At 54.2% G+C, this 16,878-nt stretch overlaps 1 protein-coding gene across 3 annotated transcripts in view; it reads right to left on the bottom strand.

Annotated features, from left to right (window-relative positions):
- Positions 1 to 4,903: 4,903 nt before the first annotated feature.
- The window catches only part of KAZN (kazrin, periplakin interacting protein), an 87,369-nt gene continuing 75,394 nt past the window's right edge, over positions 4,904 to 16,878 (bottom strand). For all 3 annotated transcript variants that reach the window (XM_086764667.1, XM_086764668.1, XM_086764669.1), the window contains exons 3-8: positions 9,265 to 9,401; positions 8,966 to 9,136; positions 8,591 to 8,780; positions 7,769 to 7,899; positions 7,448 to 7,498; positions 4,904 to 6,897 (exon numbers count right to left, since the gene is read on the bottom strand). In XM_086764667.1, coding sequence (XP_086620793.1) covers positions 6,730 to 6,897; positions 7,448 to 7,498; positions 7,769 to 7,899; positions 8,591 to 8,780; positions 8,966 to 9,136; positions 9,265 to 9,401 — 848 coding nt within the window. In that variant the 3' untranslated portion in view covers positions 4,904 to 6,729. The remainder of the gene's footprint in view (positions 6,898 to 7,447; positions 7,499 to 7,768; positions 7,900 to 8,590; positions 8,781 to 8,965; positions 9,137 to 9,264; positions 9,402 to 16,878) is intronic.

Raw genomic sequence — 16,878 nt, 5'->3', positions numbered from 1 at the left:
TGTTCCTGCTCGGCAATGCTGAACATCGGCCAGAAACGGCCTTTTCCACAGCAGCAGGGATGGGTGAGACAGCCGCACGTTTCTGCGTCGGCACGCGCCAACCATTTCGGCTCTCCCTTTGCTCCCTTGTCCCCTATGGAGCAGATTTTTTCCTCCTCTCCCCTCGTGATGCTCACCCCAGCTGGTTTGCCCGTCCTTAAACGAAGGGAGCTCGCTCACAGCCCTCAAAGGGCAGAGCCTGGCCGGCTGCTACTGTACCTGCCTTCTCTGTCACGTACCTTGGCAGGGACTAACAAATTTACATGGATTTCTTCAGCTCATTTGCCTTTCCAGCCATGCAGCCACCCTGGCACGGCTATTTCTTGGCAGGCAGCTCAAATCCTCCCCTGGCAAATGCTCACTGCCTGGGCTGGTACCTCTCTGGGGTGTTTATCCAGGCAAATATGTGGGATACAGACTTTGCTTATACAGAAACACCAGGGAGGAAACTGGAGCCCCACCGGGAGCTGTGAGGAGGCAACAAAAGGGCCTTTCAGAGGGGCATTCGATGCTCTGGTACTCGCCGGAGCTGCCAGGGACTCGCGTTACCCCACGTCAGTAGCGGAAATTGGTCACTGGCAGTTTTTCCCTGCTTTTTTTCCTGCTCCAAGGAAGGTGCTCAACACCTACATTGAAATCGCTGCTGTGAAGTTCAGTCCAGAGCACAGCAACACCCCGGGATTCCTCCACACCGTACCGACAGCGAGCCAAAACCAGTGCTGGGGGTGATACGCCGCACAGCCGGACCCAGAAGAGGAACAGCCCGTCCACGAGAGTCACGTCACCAGAGCCCCAGACTGCATACCTGTTAACACAGAGAGTTATTTCTTACAGGTAATTAGCACCAGAGGTTTGTGACACATCAGCGGCTGGGGAGAATGCTCTGGTTTCCACTCCCTTGTCTTCCCAGCCCTCCAGCCCCCGAGCTGCCCCTTCCCTTGGCAGCGCAGCTGTTCCGCAGGGGAAGGTTCAATTTCCCACCCCAGGATGGGGAACACTCTTGTCCCAGGAGAGGCAGGTTGCCAGCAGGAAAGGGGAATTTCGGCACATGGCCTGCAAAGCTGCACCAGCAACAAGCACAGGAAAACAAAACAGGAGGTCCTGGGGCAGCCCGAGTACCAATTAAATGATTTTTCCCTGGCTGCGCTAATTAGGCATTGTGATGCTCAGGTGAAGCGTGGGTCGGTGCAGCCCCATGGCCATATGGGGGGCAAAACCCCCCTCCAGCCCAGGCTAGCTTTCCCAATGTTTCCCATGAGGACACAGAGCACAGCAGAGCCCTGGCTTTGCCCCTGGGATGAGAAATCCATCCCAGCCTGCTCCGTGATGGGCTCCCTGGCCAGCTCAGGCCTTCGCTCTCAGATCCCAGTTCCCAGCCCACACTGCGCCATACTGGGATCTCTCTTCCCCGTGCTTTGGTACCTATACCCCAATTTAGAAAGCGCCTGCTGGGGCAGCAGGCTGGGAACCTGCTGGGCAAGTGGAAAAAACGAGGAAAAGCAGCAGCCCCGGCGGCATTTCCGCACGCTCCTGCTTGACACGATCCTCGGTGGGAGGATGCGACCTGCCGGCATCTCCCCGGCCAGGCGAGGAGCCGGCTCTGCCCCTGCGCTGCCCTTCACGCCAACACCGTGCTTCGAGAGGAGCAGCCCGTCCCCTCTGCGGCACAGAGGACGCGGTTCCGGTACAACCAGTCTAACCGCCGCGCCAGGTCACCGTCTGCCATTTCAAGCACACGCATGCCTGCAACTAGGAAAACAGCGTAAGTAACGCCGCTGCGTTACCAGTAAGATTAATAAATAACCCACTGCTTCCTCCTGGCACCCATCTGGGGGCTTCTGCGTCTCGTCTGCGATGCTCTGGCTTAGTCCTGGCTTGCCAAAGCCCCTTGCTGCCACCCATGCAATGTGTGGGAGGGGGGTAAGGAACTTCTCCGTTTTCCTCGGGGCTTCCGTGCCCTGGGTGCTGCTATTGGGAAGTGAGCAGCTCGATCGGGACAAGAGAGGGCTTGGGAAAAGGAGACCCAGGGCTGGAGGAGAACACCACACCGGTGTCGTGTGGCTCGTTATTTAAGAGCTGAGCACAGGTTTAACATAGCTTGGCAGAATTAGGAGCAGGTGGTGAGCGACGGCTCGTGCTGGAAAAAGGGAAAATGCTGGGAAATCACTCACCAGCGACAATAAAACTTCAAGGAAACTTTATCACGTGGATACGGGGCCTGATTGCAGCTCCAATGTCCCGGCTGGATGGAGCGGAGCAACTTCATCTGCGCTGCTGCCAGCGCTCGCAGCTGCATCAGGTTGGGGCAGCAGGAAGGCGAGAACCGGGGCTGACGTGGGGGACAGTTACAGGGACAACGCTCACTCAGCAGAGCGGGATGCTTTCGGGCACTGCCACATCCCCTGGGCTGCGCAGGCGAGGACTCAGGAAGGCATTTCCAACATTGGCTTCATATGCACAAAGCAGCAAGAGTAGGAGACACCTTCACGGAGAACACTGAAAAACGGGCGTGTAAATGGCATGACCATTTCCAAATTTTCTGCGACCCTGAGCAATATACCAGCAGCCTCAGCAGCAGCCCTCAACACCAGTGTTTGGGGAGATGCCACTCTGTGTGACCCCCATCACCCACAGTCTGTGACCGACATCTCAAAACCATCCTGCTGCTTTCTTCAGCTGTTTGGTGTGCACAGGTTTAGCTCTTTAACGCAAAAAATACAGTGCAGAGAGGCGAGCTCACCTCCTGAAGTGATGGGGTGAGCCAGCGCCAAGGCAGGCAGTGTCCCCAGCACTCGCCCCTGCTTCTCACAAACCTGCTCCCGAGCTCCAGGTTATTATTCACACGGCTCCGGTTATATCGCCGCTGGGACGAGCCCCGTTTGCCTAGCCATGGGTATGGGTGTGCAGCGCGTGGTCCCTGGGTCCCCTCCTCCTTCAGGGCAGCCTGGCCGTCTCAGCACAAGACCTCGTGCCCCGGCACGGAGCTGCGATATTTTCTTTTCTCGGTCTAAAGTCCTCGCCGGAGAAATGCGCTTGCGGCTCCGTCTGCACAACAACGTTATCGGTGCAAAGTGCACAAACAGCTTCGAGTCAGCCCTAAAACAAACACCACCCCGGGCCGGGCCCGAAAACTGCCTCGTGTTGCGTTTGTTGGGCTGCTTTCTGCGTCTCTACGGCAGGGATAAGCCATATTTTCAAGGCAGGGGCGCTGCGGGGGTGTTCGTTGACTTGGCCATCAAAGGTCACCTGGCCACGCAAGCCTTTGGCCGCACGGCAGCAGGGATTTGCCGTGGGTGTGGGGATTCACGGCGGGCACGAGGGTCACCGGGGCAGCCGCCCTGTTCCTTGCGTTTTCCAGAGCGGCTGCAGTGCTCGCGGCCGGAGGCTTGGACACAGCTTGGAGACTGCTCACACGATGGCAGCATCGCAGCACGCAGGGATGCAGCGGGGATGTGGCTGAGATGCAAGGGGGACGCAGCAGCTGCACAGCAGCGAGAACAGAATCCCACAGCCCTGGCGTGCTGGCCCTCCACTGCTGGGGAAATGCAGGTTGGGAAGGGATAAAGCCACCAAGGAGACAGGACATTGCCCAGGGACCGCAGGGAACAAGCCCACAGGACAGGCGATGGCCCAGGACGCTGGATGTCATCCCCACGGCACAGGGACATGCTCCTGCTGCAACCCACGAGTAGCAAAAACCACGCTGGGACCAGTGTTGCACCCACAGCTCCGCCGCGCTCCCAGCTGCCCAAGGGCACCCAGAGTGTTCAACGCCATGGTGGGGGCAAGCTCCCACATCCCGTCCCTCGCACGCTGCGGGCACGGGGCAGAGCCGTTCGCTGGACACCGCTCCAGGTGTGGCAAACCCTGCCGCGGTCTGCGCCCGGCTTATCTCCGCCAGCCTCTATAGCTGCGCGTTAATGCCGTGTTTAAATCCCATTAATACCGAATTACAGCTTTATGTGACAGAGCTATATAGCCAGCTGGCTTCTATATTCTTTTTTTTTTTTTTTTAATTTCATTTCAAGACTGAGGTGGCTCTTACCTGCTCTGCACTTGCTTCCAACCCCAGAAGCACATTTCTGTTGAAAAAAAAAGAAGAGAACAGTTATGTCTCTTCATCTCTACCCTCATTATGGTTTTGAAAAAGAGAAAATCATTGCAGATTCTGAAATGTTGGGGTTTTTTTATTTTTTGGATGCTTGCCCTGCAGCAGGGCATCCCGACCCTGCCGTACGCCCTCCCTGAGGATGCTGCCACTGCCACCAAACCGCGGCAGCAGCCGCCCCTGGCTCTGCTGCACCGCAGCCCTTGCCTCCGGCACGTCCTCTGCTTGGCTCCAGCCTGCGCACGCAGCCATCGGCCCTGAAGCAGCCTGAGGACCCGCGGGAAGGGCTGGCACAACCCTGCAAGGGAGAAACGCCATCCATAAACAATTAATAATAATGTATTCAACGTTAATTTGTCCACGAGCAAGGGTCAGAGCACACAAACTTCCCATTTCTCCGTCTCACCTGCTTTTCTTGGCATCCCATCTCCTGTATCTGAGGGGGACATGTGGCTGCTCCCCGACATTCCCAAATCTTCACTTACCTTAAATCTTTGTAGGGATGCATCAACACCCCCAGCCTCCTGCCAGCGGTGCTGCGTCCGGATGTGAGCACTTGGCCAGCAGCTGGTCCTAGGAAACAACCGGTCCAAGGATGCAGCCCCCTCCTGCATCCCCCCCATTCACCCCCGGGACCCCCGATCTGCACAGCAGCCGGGGGCAGGGGTGATGTTCACCCCCTCCTTGCGCCCGCTGCCACGACAGCGGTGCCCGTGTTCTCCGTCAGGCAAGCAATTCAATCACGGGGAGTTCATCTGTACTTTAAAATAAGCTTTATTTAGATCTTTTATAATTTTATATTTGCATCCATGCCTTCAAGGATTCTCCCCCACTCCTGTGGGGAAAAGTTAAATCTAATGTTACCCATAATTCATATGCTATTTATCCAAGTTCTCTTTTAAATAAATCATCCTCTTAGTAATTTTTAGAATTATTTCCTAATTTACAAAAAAGCTGAAATGCAAAGGAAACTACTCGGTAACAAGGAGATTGCTCATCTGTTCCGGTGGTTTACAGTTTAAATTATAAAAATGCAAGGAGAACAAAAAAAAACCAAAACAAACCAAAAACCAAACAACAAAACCACCAACCCAAAACAAAAAAAAAGTATAAAAATGCTTCTCTGCAGAGAACGACGCCACAGGGCAAACCCTGCCCTGCCTCCCCCCGTGGCCCCTCCGCATCATCCCGTTACGATACACAGCGCGCGGGCGGCGGCGGCTTAGCTCCACGATTTCAGGCAAAATTCCCTGCGCGAATCGGACTTGGGAAAAATAATACACTATGATAGCATCATTAAATAAATCTTAATACATTTTTTTAAGAGCTTAAAATTATATGGTAAGCGTTAAAGCATAAGGTACTTATCTTGGCATAAGCAGAGCGCGGTGCGTGTTAGTGGGGAGCGGAAGCGGCCGTCGCGCCGGGGCGGGTGGTTTTGGGGCATTTCCAGGGGATTTGGGAGCACAAGCTCCGCTTGCGCGGAAAAATCACCCCGGCGCCGGAAAAACCTCCCCGGTGGGGACTTGTACCGATTTTCCCGGCTCCTCCGACAGCGATAACGCCCCATGAGGGAGCGGGGCGGCCGGCCCCGGAGGGACAACGTCTCGGGATATCTCGGAATACCGCCTTTCCCCTCCTCCCAGCTCATGCCAGGTCCCCCCCCCCACCCCGCCCAGTTTTGACTCGAAGCAAAGGGGGAATCCCCTGAAATGCTGGGAAATCCGGCAAGGAAAGCTCCCACCAGCTTCCCCCCAGCTGATTTCCCAACACCAATTTTAGGTTCGCATTTTCCAAGGCGTTAAGTGCTCTTGGGGCACCTGCAGCCGCGGGGCCGAGGGAGGGGATCCACGGCTCCGGTCCCCCTGGCAGCAGCTTCCCAGGACAGTACAGTACAAACACACCCTTCCTCCTCCCCACCCCATCCCAACCGATGTGGAAAAATATAAAAATCCCAAAAACTTCTGCAATAATTTAGTTAGAATAGCTCCTCTGGGTTTGTGCAAATAAATTAAAAACAACTAAAAAGGAACGTTAAAACACTTATTTCCAGACCGGCAGGCGTTACAACCAGCCCGTGTCGCCTCCGCAGGGCTCGGCCAGGAAGACATCACAGCAAATGAAGATTTTTTCTGTGTGTATGTGTGTGTGTGTTTTCTTGCTAAGGTCCTCAGCTGGGCAGGTCCTTCGTCCCTGAGCGAGGACATCCCGCGGGCTCGGGCTCCGGAAAACAGCGGGTTTCGGACAAGAGACGTCACAAGCACAAAGTGCACAATATTTCTGGTATTTACAGAGACACAGCAGTCCTTCAAGTTTCAAGTTTCGTCAAAAGAAGGAGGAAAAAAAAAAAAGAAACAAACAAAAAAAGGACCAACAAAAAAACCCAAACTGACAGTATGGAAAAAAAAAAAAAAAAAAAAACCAAAACACAAAAAAAGGGAAAAAAAATGAAGTTACGACACAGCTGCATCGCTCCCAAGACAACAGGTAACACGTCCACAGGCGGGGCTGGGGCGGGGGTATGTACATCGGCGACGGCAAGGCCGGCGAAAGGTTCCTGGCACTCGCCCGGCACGGGGGGGTCACCAGTCCGCATCCTCCTCGATGTAGTAGTCGGGGGCCGTACCATCGAAGAGGCCAGGGTCAAGGGACTTGCGCTGCTTCCCCCGGGCAAACACCCTGGAGATGGAGCCGAAGCCCATCTTCTCTTTCTTCTTTTTCCGTTTTTGGTCTTCCAGGTCCTCTAGAGACTGCGGGGAGGAGAGGACACTGCTTTGGCCACCAAGCTTTTCAATCAACCCCCCCAAGCCCCATCAGGGATGATGGGCCACAGACCCAAAAATATTTGGGTCCAGGTCCAAAGCAATCTTCAAAAGTCTGGACTAAAAATAAATTACTCCCGAAATATCCGTGGTGGAATTTGCAGTGAAATTGGGCCCTGGCCCACGTTTCTGAGATTTTGGCTTCTTATTTCCCCTGCTTCTGGATTTGAGCTCCAGGAATGTAAAGGTTTGCCCATGGCTGGCTGGAACGCCGCGCCGTTTCACAGCGAAACACGGAATAACCCCATCTACGCTCCGCCTCACAAAAATCAGGACCATGACGGGTCCCACGCACAGCAACCACCCACGGCATTACCTGGATTTTGGGGCAGATCACGGAAATCTGAGACATCTCAGACTTACAATTCAGGATGTTTTTTTAAAAAAAAGAAACCAACCCCAAACTGGTGCCTATGAGCCCACCCAAATCACTCCCTAGCACAGGACTGGGTCTCATGAGCGGGATTTCGTGCCCTACCTGTACAATTGGGTTGTGCAAGTTCTTCTGTACCGGTCCAGGACTGTCCCCCTGTGGCAGAAGGAAACAGATCTGATGGATTCAGCCCAAGGACTCCCCATCTCCACAGCAAAAAGAGGCTTGTTCTGGCAGCCAAATCGCTGTGGGGCTGGAATAAACCCCCAAGCAAGCAGCTCTCCAGGTCAGCAACCCTCCAACCCGTATCCCACGCCAAAACCAACATAATTTTGGGAAGTGGAGGACCTGCAGGATCCCCAGAGGCCATGCCCCCCAGCGCCACCAAGGCAGCGGGGGCGCAAAGGACCCATCACTGTGCCTTACGTTGCAGAGTGAGTGTGTTCGATGCCGGGGCGAGTTGATATCACTCGGCGTGGACGACCGGTCACCCTCAGCCGCGGAGGCGTCAGAGATGATGGACGGCTGCCGCGAATGACAGGGACTCACTCTGACGGCTGGAAGGCAGGGAGGGCACCGAAGAGTTACCATCACACCTAACCTGACCCCATGCCAAGCCTCTGATGCACCCCAAAACCCCTCTTTTGGGGGTGTTTTGCCCTTTGCTTTTTTCCCTTCGATGGGGGAATAAGGCAGCTCCCCAAAACAGGCTGAGCCCCACGCTCCATTATAGAATCATAGAATCATAGAATGGTTAGGGTTGGAAGGGACCTTCAAAGGTCATCTAGTCCAACCCCCCTGCAAGGAGCAGGGACATCTCCAACCAGATCAGGTTGCTCAGAGCCTCATCCAGCCTGGCCTTGAACGTTTCCAGGGATGGGGCCTCCACCACCTCTCTGGGCAACCTGTTCCAGTGTTCTATAACTCGCATCGTAAAAAATTTTTTCCTAATTTCCAATCTAAATCTACCCCCCTCTATTTTAAAACCATTACCTCTCGTCCTATCGCAACAGGCCCTACTGAACAGCCTCTCCCCACCTTTCCTGTAGGCCCCCCTGAGGTACTGGAAGACCGCTATCAGGTCTCCCCAGAGCCTCCTCTTCTCCAGGCTGAACAGCCCCAACTCTCTCAGCCTGTCCTCATAGGAGAGGTGCTCCAGCCCTTTTATCATCTTCGTGGCCCTCCTCTGGACCTTCTCCAACTGGTCCATGTCCTTCTGGTCACGTCCATTCTGCACGGGGGTCTCACCTTGCCGGTCCGCCGAGTGCTGGGGGTGCGAGTGGTAGAGGGTCTGCTGGCTCTGCCGGATGGCGGCCGTCAGTGGGAGGTCGGCCTGCATCACCCACTCCTGGTTGCCATTCAGCACCGTCTCGCCCGGCATGGCCAAGGAATGGCGCTTGGGGACGTCCTTGGTCAGTGTGGCCAGGGACTGCTTAGCCTGGGGAGGGATACCAAGGTGGTGGTGGTGGGGTAAAAAAAAAAAAACAAACGTATGAACAACAAGTATTTAGCTTCAGCAAACCTCGCCGGGGCGTTTCAAGCTCTCGAACGGCTGAGCCGAGCGCCCGCAGCAGCGGCGCGGGGCTGACCCTTCCGTCGCACCCGCCACGTCACCGAGCTCACCATGGCCAGCTCGGCCTCCAGCTCCTTCATGCGGTTGTCTTTCAGGTCGAGCTGGGAGCGGAGGGCGCTGGCATGGTCCGTCGCCTCCTTGGCTTGCCGCCGCAGCTCCCACTTCTCCCGCTCCAGCAGGTCCTTCTCCTTGGCCAGGGCTTTCACCGCGTCCTCGCTCTCCTGCTGGGACAAGGGGTGGCCGTCAGGGAGGGGAAACCCACGCGCTATTACAAACCCTTCTTTGCCCCCTCACGCGGCTGCCGTCCACCCGGGGCCACGAAACCGCGGCACAGGGCTACTGCACTCACTTTCCTGTGCTGCTCGTAGTTCCTGATGAAGTCACGGAGCTGCTCCTCGCGGCTCTCCAGCGTGGCGTACAGCTGCTGCATCTGGCTCACCAGGTCTGTCTTCTCCGCCTTCAAGCGCTTGCGGTCGGCTTTCATGGCTGTGGGAGGGAAGATGGCTCGAGCATGAGGGTACAGCAGCCCCCCTTGCCTCCATCTCTTTTTTTTTTTTGCAGAGAAAGTACCCAAATTATGACTCCAGGGGCTGGGCTGGGAGCAGATGCCCAATTCGCCCCCACTGCTGCACCCAGTAGCCCCCCCCAAAATGTCCATCACATCTCTGCTGTGGCTCCAAATCATTGCCCACCCTCCACGGGGCAGCTCAGCCCCTGGGAAAAAAAGATTCGGGAGCAAAACTGCTGCCACAGCCTCAGGGCCCAGCGCAGGAAAACCTGCTGCTCCCTTTCCAGGATAAATAAACCACAACCGGTTTATTTTTAGCAGTGAGGCAGATTCCTGCGGTGCTCCCACGAGCCCAGGGCACGGCTCCCCGTGTGTCCCCTTCCCTCTCAACGATGCCGTGAGGGGTCGGAGCAGGAGGCTGGGAGCACCGCGGGATGCAACGGGGGCATTTCGCAAACCAAGACCTCGAAATTTTCCCTCTCCCACGTACCGGCGAAGGATGCTCCCTGACCACCCACACAGGGACGGTTTGCTGGAAGTCTGCTAAAACCAGGGAGAACTCCAGAAATACCACCTAGGACAAGGGGCTTGAGTAATTCTGATAATTTCTACAATTTCTGGACATTAAATGCTTTGCCCAGCCTGGAATCTGGTCCTTGGCAGAGCCACAGAAATGCCCTGCCGCTCCCTGCTCCAGATACACCCCGCCTCACCAAAAAAATACCCAGTTTAGGAATCAGACTACAAATACTGCTGTTCGTTTTCGGAAAGACCTCGCGTGCTTTTCCACCCTGAGCAAGGGAGCGGGATGGCGTGACACGCTCTGCCCCTCCAACGCTCCCTGCACTCACTGCATCGCAAGCAAAGGAGCCTTGCAAATCGTCCCTTTTTATTAAAAAAAAAAAATAAAATCCCCAAAACCCACCAGAAAAACCAAGCTCAAGGCCACCACGAGCTGTCTATATTGCAAAAGTCGCTAGAAGATGACCGCGCCGTCACAAGTGGGACCTCTCCTGATGCACACGCATGGGTCTAACCTATTTCTGTTCAATTAAGGAAATCCGTGACACGCATTTCAGCCCACGCTGCGTTTCCTACCCCCCACACCCCTGTAACGAGCCGCTTCATCTGGGGCTTAGCCTGCACCACGACCCACGACGTGTCTCCGAACTCCTCCTGATGAGGCGCGTATGGGATGAAGTCCTGATTGAGGAACACCAGAAAATCACTACCATGGCATGCTTAAAAATAAATTAATTTCCTTCGTGCAATCAGCACCTTTGGTACCCTTGGCTTCATGCCCCTGCCCTCTCCCAGCCCCCTAAACAGGAGCAGTCTCTCTGCTTAGCCTGCTCATTTCTGCCACCTCCTGCATCCCATCCACAAGCGCCGGCTTGAGAAGAGATTTATTTGGGTGGGAACTCATTTCTGAGCACGGCTATGGCTGTATGCACGCGCGCTGGGAGAATGCACGATAAAACACAGGCTTGGGAGGGAGCGGGCTTGCAGGTCAGCAGAGAAAAAAGGGGGGGGGGGGGGGGAAAAAAAAAATCAGATCACATAGTGGGGGGAAAAGTGAGATGCTTGGGACAACAGAGATTTTTATCCATTAAAAATCAAGAGACGAAAGTCTTTGGACCAGCTGCTCTGCCATTAAGCACTGGAGACAAATCAAAACCCAAAAAACCACCAAACCGGCTGAGAAGCACAATCATTCACACTGCCCCGTGATCGGGAGTGGTTGGGATTCTTCCTCTCCCACTCCAGTGAACGTGACTCCTTCTGGGACATCTCAGCCCCTTCTGACACTGGGCCTTTCCTTATTTTTTTCCAGCTTGGGAAACTACTACAGAATCACTCTAAAAATAATCGCAGCCAGACCACACCTCAGTTTTTCAAAAAGGAACTTCCCATCGTACCCAGTTATTTCACATCAGCTAAAAACTTGGTGAAAAAACAAAAATTAACGCTAGGTTGACCAAGCCACGCTGGGGCGAGACCCGGACCCCACAGAAGCGGGTACCCAGAGTTACCAACCGCACTGGCCAGACTGGAGGACACGTTGGGTGATTTGGGCTCTTGGGGGAATTTTTCTCCAGGATACTGCGAGGCTCTTCTAAAAGTTTAAGCCACTCTCTGATGCTGGAGGCAACAAAAGGCTCCTAATGAATTTAACTAAATAGACAGGTCTCTTATAGCAAACAACTTGCTTTAATTAGCGACAGCGTTCAGGGTCCTTACAGAATTATGGAAAACACTTCATTCCTTGCAAAAAAAAAAAATTAAAAAAAAAAAAAAAAAGTAAAACGCTCAAAAGTACCACTAGGAGAAAAGTACACACTATCTCCCAAGGGTGAATATTTACCAGTATTGACACCAACCAGCACCGCAGGAAGATGATGGACTTGGGGTACTGCAGGAGCGGGATTTTTCCTATTAACGCACCAGGACAATTTTCCCTTTGTTTCTGTTCATATTTGGGAGATTTGCTATAATTAATACACTTATTTCCCCCCACAATTACCACCGCTCTCCCTCCTCCAAAACTGATTAGCTCCTAAGCTTAACGAAGATTTATCAGCCGTTTGAGAACTTCATTCCAAACCCAATTAATAGGAAATTAATTGACAGAGGCAGCAGAAAAATAAAAGTTAAGCTGAAGTGAGCAGTTAGGGCTGCCAACAATTCCTGGACCACGCACCGCTCACCGTGGCGCCTTCGTACATCCTCAGCAAACAATCCCAGCTAATTACTCGGTCGGGGACAACGAGCCAATGCGATCCACGGCGCGACGGTCGGGGCAGCCAGGGAGGAATGAAGCGGGTTTTCACCGGCCACCGGGGCCGCGTGAGGAGGTGAAATGGCTTTTTTCTTTATTCTGATGACCCAGGGCCAAGTTTCTGCATCCCAAGCCCCATGGAATATCTGAATGCACTCTCCTACAGCCCACCTGCATGGTGGGCTCCGGCAAATCCTCTGACCTGTTCATAAACCCGAGACAACAAGAGAAGCAAGAAATCCTAAACCCTTACCGTGAGCAGGAAGTATTTCTCTCACACAGCCTACTTGCATTATTTATTTCCCCCTCCCACCCAAAGCGCACGGCAGAAATAGAGGGGGAACCCACCAGCCTCACCTCGGACTTGGCAGCTTGGCCCCAGCCCCAGCAGCGAGTGATGGGAAGGATGGGTCGGGAATGGCGGTATGAAGACCCCCAGCTCTCGCCATCGCTCCCCACATCCCCGCCTGCACCATTAATCCCGCACGAGGTCAGCTGCGCTCCCGTTACCTGAGCTCCCACCTTCTGCTACACGATCTGGCCCCCGAGCATCGCTCCTGTGGGAGAAGGATGATGGACGCAGAGCAGTGACAGGACTCAGGGCTCCTCTCACAGCCAAAAACTATTACAAATCCCTCCCCAGCACCTTTTGTTTCCAGTTTCCCTGATGAACTGACATCTAATTTCTCAATGCACCAACCTGAGGGGCAGCCCTGCCAGAACCTCCCAGTGATGCCACCACCCCATGGCTCCTGTCTGCCCTCAGCATCACACAACTTCTGCATGCGATTTGGCTTGCATGAGAATTGGCTACTGCGTGCTACACCCTGGCATTTTCCCCTCTAAAATTGGGGCTGCTCTAAGCACCATCCGCCCTCCTTGCAGGGGGGTTGGACTAGATGACCTTTGAAGGCCCCTTCCAACCCAAATGATTCTATGATTCTATTAATATAAAGAGAAAAAGAAATGGTGGTGATCGCACCATCCAGCCTAGGTTTGCTTGGAGGGCAGACAGATAATGAGCTTGATGATCTCGGTCATGCGGTACTAGATGACAACTGACGACGTCTGGAACACAGAAACAGCATTTCTGCCCGGCTTCGCGCTGCCGGGACAGAGTGGCAGAGCCCAGACACAAGCCAGGGCACTGGCAGCATACGCAGCCCATCCCTGACCCTCCCAAAGAGCAGCTCCCTCCGGATGCCTCTTGCAAATACTTCTCTCGCCCCACACAATGTGGATTTTCACACCAGGGATGGAACTGAAGATGATGTTATCACTTATTGATTTATATATTTATTTTCTAACATGGCGAAAGGCGTCCTTGGGGGGCACCGCTCGAGCCTGGCTGATGCCCCGTGCAAGAGGAACGCATAAATCCGTCTTGTCCCATTACCGCTCACTTAATTTCACCTCTTTCTCCATCCCAACCATGAAATTCAACATTGTCACCGTGACTAACCCAGAAAATCAGTCAGCCCTGTGTAGGAATTGCAGCGCCGCTCCTTGCCTTGTAATTAAGCAGGCATGTGCGCTCCCCGGGCGCAGCCGCCAAGAGAAGAAGACATCAGTGTTACGCGGTGTCAGGCAGAGCCGGCACTCGCTCCGGGGTGTGCGGAGCTATGGCGCAGGGAGGAAATGCGAGCGCAATGTTGAATTGCATGGAAAAATTAGGCGAGGCGTTTCCCTCAGGGGAGTTTACCTGGAAACACCTTGTGAGGAGGCCGAGGGCTTTCCAAACCGGCCCCTCCATGGTCATGACAAGGTGGTTGATGACTGCTGTGAGTTAAGGGTGGGTGTTCAAAGGAGCACGGCGGGTTTTCTGCACAGAGCCCCAGGTCCCTTTGATGGAGAGGGTTCCTTGGCCAGGATTGTGGCTGGGACACCCATCTGCTGGGAAGCCCATCCGCCCGTTCCTTTGCCACCCATCTCCTTGCTGCAGCCACCAGAGGTGCTGACGGCTTCGGCAGGAGGCTCATCCCAGCCCAAACGCCGTTCCCAGGGAGCCACAGCTCCAAGCCATGGGTTTGCGAGGGGGCAGACCAGGCTACGACTCGCTCGCAGAGCAGCTGCGAATTCAGTTTGTGCCTTCTCGAGCAGTGGGGAAAGCCAGCCCGAGGTTTCCACCTTGGCACTCAAAAAGGAAACAGAAAGCAGATTTGCTCTCCGCGTGATAATCCCGCAGGCGAGCTCCAGCATATTGGATATCCTTCCCAGAATCCAGGCCGCTGCCGTTAGCCGGCACGCTCACTGATATCACCAGGCCAAGAGGCTTTGCCGGTCCCCCAGGTGCTTGGGCACGGCCGTTGCCCGCAGCAGGACCCAGCAGTAATAAAGCTGTCTGCAACCTCTCCCGCCAGAGATTTCCGCATCGGAAATCCAGACCACATCCATCCCTTTCCAGCTGGGGAAAATACAACTGGGTTAAGACTGTAAGCACGCTGAAATCCCCAGTCCCAGCAAAGGAGGAGAGGACGATAGGATGTAGCACAATGGGATTTTATTTGGATGTTATTTGATTTAAAAAAAATATTAATAATTAAAAGTGTGAGCGATGGAATTAGCTCAGAGAAAGGAGAAAGGGCGATGAATCCGCACTCCTCCATCCAGCCCATTGCAACCCAAACCCCGAGCGGCCGTGCAAAGCGAAGGCTGCTAAAACTGCCAGAGCCCCCGCAAGCAAAGCCCACCGGCAAACCCTCTCCGCTTCCCTTTGTGTTAAGGCCCGACGAGCCAATATCTACCTGAACCAGCTGCATCATGCTGCCAGGCTCAGCGCCAGCAACAATGACAGATTTCCGTATAATTTATCCTCTAATGACATTACACACGACCCAACGCGGGGCGCACGCTGCTGCGGGTGCAGGGATGCCGCGGCCGATGTTGCCAGGTGCGGAGCATCCTTTAGCGAGGACCGAGGGGCTCGGCAGCGATGCACGCTGTGAGGCGGTGAGGGGGAGTGGGGAGATGCTCTGCGGCTGCGGTACGCGACCGACACAAAGCCCTGACCTGCGGGACAGCACAGTCAGGTTTCCCCTAGCTCCCTGCACTGCTTTATCCTGCGGCTCCTTAAGACAGAGCCAGTACTTCCCTGCAGATAGGTTTCTCCTGGCAGAACCATTCCCCGGGCATCGTTATTGCCATTTTCCCCCTGCTTTTGGCTACATTTCCCTATGGAAAATTTGTCACAGAGAGGAAAAAGGATTCCGCCCCCCCCCCACTCCAGCTGCTGATCCCGTTTCTCCATAAGCATAATCCTGCTCTGCTGCCCAGCACCTCCAGCCCAGCCCACGGGGCTGGATCCCTCACGGGGAGCTTCTCCAAATTATGCAGAAGCTTTCCAGTATCGCAGGAGAGGGACGGAGTATTGAATCAAAAAGGCTTCCTGTCAGCTGCCTTTCCCAGTGCAAGCTGAGCTTCCCTCTTCCTAGCCATCACACCTGCAGAGAAATCCTGGAAAACCCAGCCCAACGGCTCATACCGTGGCCAATAAAAGCCCCCAAAATAACCAACATCATATTCCTTAAATACTCACGATTCTCCAGCCAAATTCTTTTTTTTTTTTTTTCTGAACTCTCCACCACAGAAGTGCATATAACCTCACTGCAGCTTCTTAGATGACTTCTTTCTATTCTTGCTTTTTGGCAAAATTCTCAATGGAGTTCTGCTTTTCTGTATTTTGCATTTATCAGCATTTCCCCCTCCCTGTCCACGCAGAGTAGATATTCTCCAGTTATGGTTTTCTTCAGTTTCATAAACCCAGAGCACTTCCTGCTGCCCGAGGCTGCCCGGGTGGCATGCGGGGGGCAAGATTTTGAAGATATTTTGGTTGCTACCAATTTACAGAGACAGTTCTGCAAATCAGAGAGCGATAAAAAAAAATAAATTTCTAAAATCCCCTCCCCAAATACAAACTCAGCCCAATCTCGGTCCATCTCAGCATCCCGGACAGGGGGGAGACACGTGGGCTGGGGCTCTCCCGCCCCGCAGCTCCTCACGTGCTGCTCAGCCTCTGAGCCTGAAAACTTTCGACAGCCTCTCTTCGTAATCCGCAAACGTGAGCTGACAAGTAGAAGTTACATGCGGTACGCTGGGGATTTGCGATGATATTTAGAGCTGCAGCGCTGCCAAGGTTTGACGCACAGGAGCTTTCCCCTGCTCAGGATCATCCTGCGGCTCCAGCTAACGAATTGTCCTGCCCGAAATTACTGTCAGCTCGATTTTGGGGAGGAAAAGCTGCAATGTTGCCTTTCGTCCTGCACATCCCAGTCCCAGGGCATGCCGCCAACCACCGCGGGACAACACCCAAACCAGCACATAAAGAAAGGAGGAGACCCTGCGTGTCACCTGCAGACCCAGACTTTGCTTTCTGCGGCGCTTCCGATAACTCCATGCAGGATAAGGAAGAGCGTGCTGCCCGGAAAACTCCCTGCTTCCCCCATAAAAGCATCCGAGAGGCTCAAATCCAACCCGCTTCCACCACACAAACATTTCCAGCTGCATTTCAGCTGCTCTCTTGGCTCTGCTCCACAGCTAGCCGTGAAGGAATCACTCTGCAACGCTGCAAACGCCCCCCAAGCCCCATTTATTTCCCATCCCGGTCCTTCCCAGCTCGGCACCCCTGCGGCAGGACAGCGAGGGTGTCTGGGGGAGCACTGCCTTGCGATCAAACCCCC

Source organism: Chlamydotis macqueenii, chromosome 21, assembly GCF_036417535.1.
Source record: "Chlamydotis macqueenii isolate bChlMac1 chromosome 21, bChlMac1.mat, whole genome shotgun sequence".
In the NCBI taxonomy this organism is placed as follows: domain Eukaryota; kingdom Metazoa; phylum Chordata; class Aves; order Otidiformes; family Otididae; genus Chlamydotis; species Chlamydotis macqueenii.
This window is presented reverse-complemented; position numbering and strand designations above follow the sequence as displayed.